At 42.0% G+C, this 5,489-nt stretch overlaps 1 protein-coding gene across 1 annotated transcript in view; it reads left to right on the top strand.

Annotated features, from left to right (window-relative positions):
- LOC114460092 (GON-4-like protein) overlaps positions 1–5,482 on the top strand; it is a 31,094-nt gene extending 25,612 nt beyond the window's left edge. Inside the window, exons 16-19 of the mRNA XM_028442127.1 lie at positions 1,735–1,885; positions 1,967–2,083; positions 4,791–5,418; positions 5,469–5,482. Coding sequence (XP_028297928.1) covers positions 1,735–1,885; positions 1,967–2,083; positions 4,791–5,418; positions 5,469–5,482 — 910 coding nt within the window. The remainder of the gene's footprint in view (positions 1–1,734; positions 1,886–1,966; positions 2,084–4,790; positions 5,419–5,468) is intronic.
- The last annotated feature ends 7 nt before the right edge of the window (positions 5,483–5,489 follow it).

Below are 5,489 nucleotides of genomic sequence, written 5' to 3' on the forward strand. Positions count from 1 at the left end.
GTATCAGTAGTATGAGTGGTATCAGTAATAAGAGTGGTATCAATAGTATCAGTAGTATGAGTGGTATCAGTAGTATGAGTGGTATCAGTAGTATCAGTAGTATGAGTGGTATCAGTAGTATGAGTGGTATCAGTAATATGAGTGGTATCAATAGTATCTGTAGTATGAGTGGTATCAGTAGTATTAGTAGTATGAGTGGTATCAGTAATATGAGTGGTATCAATATTATCAGTAGTATGAGTGGTATCAATAGTATCTGTAGTATGAGTGGTATCAATAGTATCTGTAGTATGAGTGGTATCAATAGTATCAGTAGTATGAGTGGTATCAATAGTATCTGTAGTATGAGTGGTATCAATAGTATCAGTAGTATGAGTGGTATCAATAGTATCAGTAGTATGAGTGGTATCAATAGCATCTGTAGTATGAGTGGTATCAGTAGTATGAGTGGTATCAGTAATAAGAGTGGTATCAATAGTATCAGTAGTATGAGTGGTATCAATAGTATCAGTAGTATGAGTGGTATCAGTAATAAGAGTGGTATCAATAGTATCAGTAGTATGAGTGGTATCAGTAGTATGAGTGGTATCAATAGTATCAGTAGTATGAGTGGTATCAGTAGTATGAGTGGTATCAGTAGTATGAGTGGTATCAATAGTATCAGTAGTATGAGTGGTATCAGTAGTATGAGTGGTATCAGTAATATGAGTGGTATCAATAGTATCAGTAGTATGAGTGGTATCAGTAGTATGAGTGGTATCAGTAATATGAGTGGTATCAATAGTATCAGTAGTATGAGTGGTATCAGTAGTATGAGTGGTATCAATAGTATCTGTAGTATGAGTGGTATCAATTGTATCTGTAGTATGAGTAGTATCAGTAGTATGAGTGGTATCAGTAGTATGAGTGGTATCAGTAGTATGAGTGGTATCAGTAGTATGAGTAGTATCAGTAGTATCAGTAGTAAGTAGTATGAGTGGCATCAGTAGTATGAGTGGTATCAGTAGTATGAGTGGTATCAGTAGTATGAGTGGTATCAGTAGTATGAGTGGTATCAGTAGTATGAGTGGTATCAGTAGTATGAGTGGTATCAGTGGGGCCCTGTACGTGTCACGGAGAAATGACTACTCCATTAGTTCGTGTTAGATTGGAATGCAGTTTGGTATGAATACCAAGACGCTCTGAGCCCCTTTTTTTTAAATGGGGCCCACCCCTCATTTACGGTAATTTAATATATCTTTTCCAAGGTATTTCAACGTAGATTACGATTATGCCTCGCACAATTTGTTTAGGGGCCAAAGTGGCAATTTCCATTAAAGTTGTTTTCTAGTCAAATATTGCGACAGCTGGTGTTACCAAATCATTGACACTTACAATATATGAATGGGGCCCATTTTTAAAATGACTACTCCTCCGTTAATGCTCTTTGAAGCGGGCTGTAATTTGACATAGATATTCTATGAGCGGATGTCAAGAGCTTTTCTGAGAACTTTTTTTACTTGGTGGAACCGAGTCATTTGACTGAATTCTCAAGAACGTGGGACGTGCTATTCAGTGCGGAGACGTTACGCGAGCCCAACCGTAGTTCATTCAAACTTGTTTAATAAACAGGGGCTAAACAGTGAACCCTAAAGTTAGTTCAGCTGAAAACAAAACATGAAAATATATTTACTGACAGAGAGATAATCAGCTCAAGGTCACTTGACTGACACCGTTTCCCATAATGCTTTGCAGGCTGACTGTTCTGGGTCTGAAGCACTTCCTGGGAAGCGTTCAACCAGAGGAGCTGATGTGCTCCTTCCTGCTGTGTCAGAGTGTGAGTGCTGTAAGAAAACGCATCAGAGAGAGGATTGGTCCTAAAGCTGAGCCTGAGAACATCCTCAAGGTCATCTTCATCATTATCATCATCATCACCATCACCATCACCACACACACTCACTGTGGTTCTGATCTTTGATGATGTCAGAGGTTCCTAATGGAGGATGTGACCCCCCCTCTCCCACTGGCCTGCAGCAGAGTGCAGTCAGACGACCAGCGCCCCCCAGTGGACAGAAACTCTCCCAACATGCCCACCTGGCTGCAGGTCAGAACATGACAATGATACAATACACACACTACATTCAGCCTTAGATTCCTTACATTAAATCACATCCACATTGTCTCTGTTCAATAAAACAAACAAACTAGTAGACGTTTTTATAAACAGCAACACAATCTTGTCTTTCATTGACTCACATTGTCACCAGTTAAACTATAACACCTTTACTATGTTTAAAATAAAAGTCATTTTTACCTTCTTTAAGTGCTCTTCAAAAGTTGTAGGTTCTCTGATCTGTTTTTTTGGTGTCGTACCTGATCCAACTCATTCAGTGTCAGCCATTTTAAGAATTTCTACTTCTTCAGTGCCAGCCGTTTTAGAGCATTTTGACTGATTTTTAAAGACCCACAGAATATTTTGTACTATAACAATCTGAATCCTGAAATTTAAAGTCTCTAATTTCATCAGAAAAATGAATTGTATTTCTATCTTGTTTCGTTCTTCTGTAATCATCAGTTGAATAGAGGCAAGTTTCTCACAAATCACCAGTTTGTGACAAAGAGCTGAGAAAAACGTCTTTTTCTGAAAAAATCTATTAGTGACTTTGAAGCAATTTTTTTGCTTTAGTGACACCTCAACATTAGTTTCCTTCTATGAAACTACAAAAACATCACTGAGAACAGGCTTTTGATGGCAACATTATTATTACTTTGCTATCTGGGTCAGAGTTGAATGGATTTCTTACTGTATTTTGGCGTTCCTCCAAGTCTCTCCCCCGTCATTCTCCACACACGCAACTTCCTCCTCATCCCAGACATGCCGAGTGTCACTGCTTCCCCGTTTTTTTTTTTTTGTGATTTTCTTTCACCATCACCACACTCTCAATAGTCCACTTAGTTCCACACATGCTCTAGTTGAGTGTGAGCTGGTGGGAACTTCAGCACCAACTCTTGTAGCGACATTTTCTGTCTCATAAACTCTTTTCCTCTCCCTCTGAGCTCTGCACATCACGGGTAATCTCTCATCCAAAGGGGTTGTGTGACCTTTTATTTTGCTATCTGGCTCACAGTTGAATGTTTTGCTTACCGTATTTTGTATCTCCTCCCCCGTCAATCACACAGACGTAACTTCCTCTTCCTCCCGACACGCAGAGATGACCCGTTTGGCTCGGTTAGTTGATGGTTTTAGCTCATGATCGCAACATAATCAATAATCCACTCAGGTCCACACATGTTCTGTGTTAGTATGTGGTGCTGTGACTGCTGGATACTTCACAATATCACTCTGTAGCGCTATAATCTCCCTCGTCCCTGCTTCTCCTTCCTTAGCTAATGGTAGCATCAGTGGCTAATCCTTAGCTAATGGTAGCATCAGTGGCTAATCTTCCACCTTTAGGGCACAGTTGGACACTACATCAACAGAGAAGCCTGATATTCACAGTAGAACTCGGTCACAGCGTATCCTAGCAACTTCAGTGAAAAAACGTAATTGACGTAAAATTACGTTTTCGGCATTGAGCATTTGCATTTCAAATTACGTAATATTACGTCAATGGCACTGAATGAGTTAAGTAAGCATAGTGCAGGATGTATAAATCAGTCTCCATAGTGACACCACGGTGGTTAGTGTAACTACAGTCATCAGCCAAGCTGCTTCAACTGGTTACAGCTGATTAGTTACTGTAACTAGAGGATGGATACCAGACCCAAGCCTTTAAGGGACCCGGACGGGTCAGGTTCAGACAGATATTTAGAACTGGTGGTGGTGTTGGGTCACATGGTGTGGTTAGCGTGCAGCGTTCTTCCTTTCTTGCTGCAGCTACTGTAGCCCTGAAGAATGCAGCTTTAACTGTAACAGTGAGAACAGTGATCCCAGTGGAGGGAGGATGGAGCAGAGGAATAACTACATGGATTATACTTATCTTTCATACATGGATTATGGAAATACATCCCATGGGTCTCTAACGTGCACTGCGCCCCTGTTTGTTTTACTTTCTCTTGTTACACGTGCACTGATCTGATGTTGACATTAACAGTTGTTTGTTAATAAAATCGGTGGTTAACACTAAAACAAATGTAAATGTCATTTATTTAAGAAAATAAATGAGGTTTTCACTGTTGGGTCTGACGAGAAAATACGTCCTGATCAGCACTCACTGTGACACAGTTATTTACTGTTTACTGTAAGACCTGTGCACATGCCTCTGCGTACGTCTGTAGAACCAAACAGTAGTTTAGTCCACTGTGCTTGTCTTTTTTCAGTCTCCAAGTCGTCTTCTTCTCATTCTTTATTTTCAGTGTTCAAGCTGTCGAGAACTCGCACTAGTGTCATTTGAAGTCACGTTTGCAGAACTGCAGCAGAAAATGTATGCCACAATCTGTTTAAGGCAACAAGTAGAAATGTGTGTGGATTCATTCTCTTTGGTTTAGAGCGCTTCATCAACCATTAGCATTCAAACATTTTAAATTAATAAATCCTGCCCTATGCTCCTTTTAAATGACTTTGTATTTACAGGATATTTTTTGTGATTATTCAGACCATAGATTTATTGATACCTCCAACCATGCCTATGCTTTTCTATGCTTTTCTATCGTGTTTCATCAAGCTGTCATTCCCTATTATTGCCTGTGCAACAGTTAGCACTGTTAGCAGTTAGCACTTTTAGCAGAGTTATCAGAGTAAGCACTATTTGCTGAGTTAGCAGAGTTAGCATTGTTAGCAAAGATTGAGTTCTATTGTCATGTTTCCACAGAACAGTCAGCAAATCATCAGGAAAACTCGCTCGGCCTCCCTCCATTATCCTTCCCAACTTCCTCCAGGCTGCTCACTCAGGCTTCATCCTTATTGGCTGAAAAGATCCGTTCGGTATAGGCCACGCCCACACAAACAAATCTTCCCATTGGCTCATAACGACTGCCTGCTCCCTCTTGCCAAGGCTTCTGCTGGCAATCAGCCAATCAGCTCACAGCCATTAGCCCCCCTTACTGTCTGTCCAGCCATCCCATTGGCTACTGTCAGTCCGGACTGTTCCCCCTTCATCTGTGGTGACATCATACAGTCTCCTCTTCCTATTGGTTCAAATTTGCTCTCTCAGAACTTTAGTAACCTCTTAATGCCTTGCTCAGTGGCACCACCTGCTTACCTACTGCTGCAGGTGACTGTGACTCCACCCACTCCCTGCAACACACAGAGTCCAGGGTGCTGGGCGAGCGAGGGAGGAAGGGGAGAGGGAGGGTCAAGCGAGGGTGGCGGAGGAGAGAGAGGGGCAAGCGAGAGTAGCAGACGACATAGAGGGGCAAGTGAGGAAGGTGGGGGAGAGGGAGGGGCGAGCGAGGGAGGTGGAGGAAAGGGAGGGGCAAGCGAGGGAGAGGGAGGGGCAAGTGAGGGGGTAGAAAAAGGGGTGAGCGAGGGAGACGGAGGGGCGAGCGAGGGAGGTGGAGGTGAGAGAGGG

The sequence above is a fragment of the Gouania willdenowi genome, unplaced genomic scaffold (genome assembly GCF_900634775.1).
Source record: "Gouania willdenowi unplaced genomic scaffold, fGouWil2.1 scaffold_3_arrow_ctg1, whole genome shotgun sequence".
Taxonomy (NCBI): Eukaryota; Metazoa; Chordata; class Actinopteri; order Blenniiformes; family Gobiesocidae; genus Gouania; species Gouania willdenowi.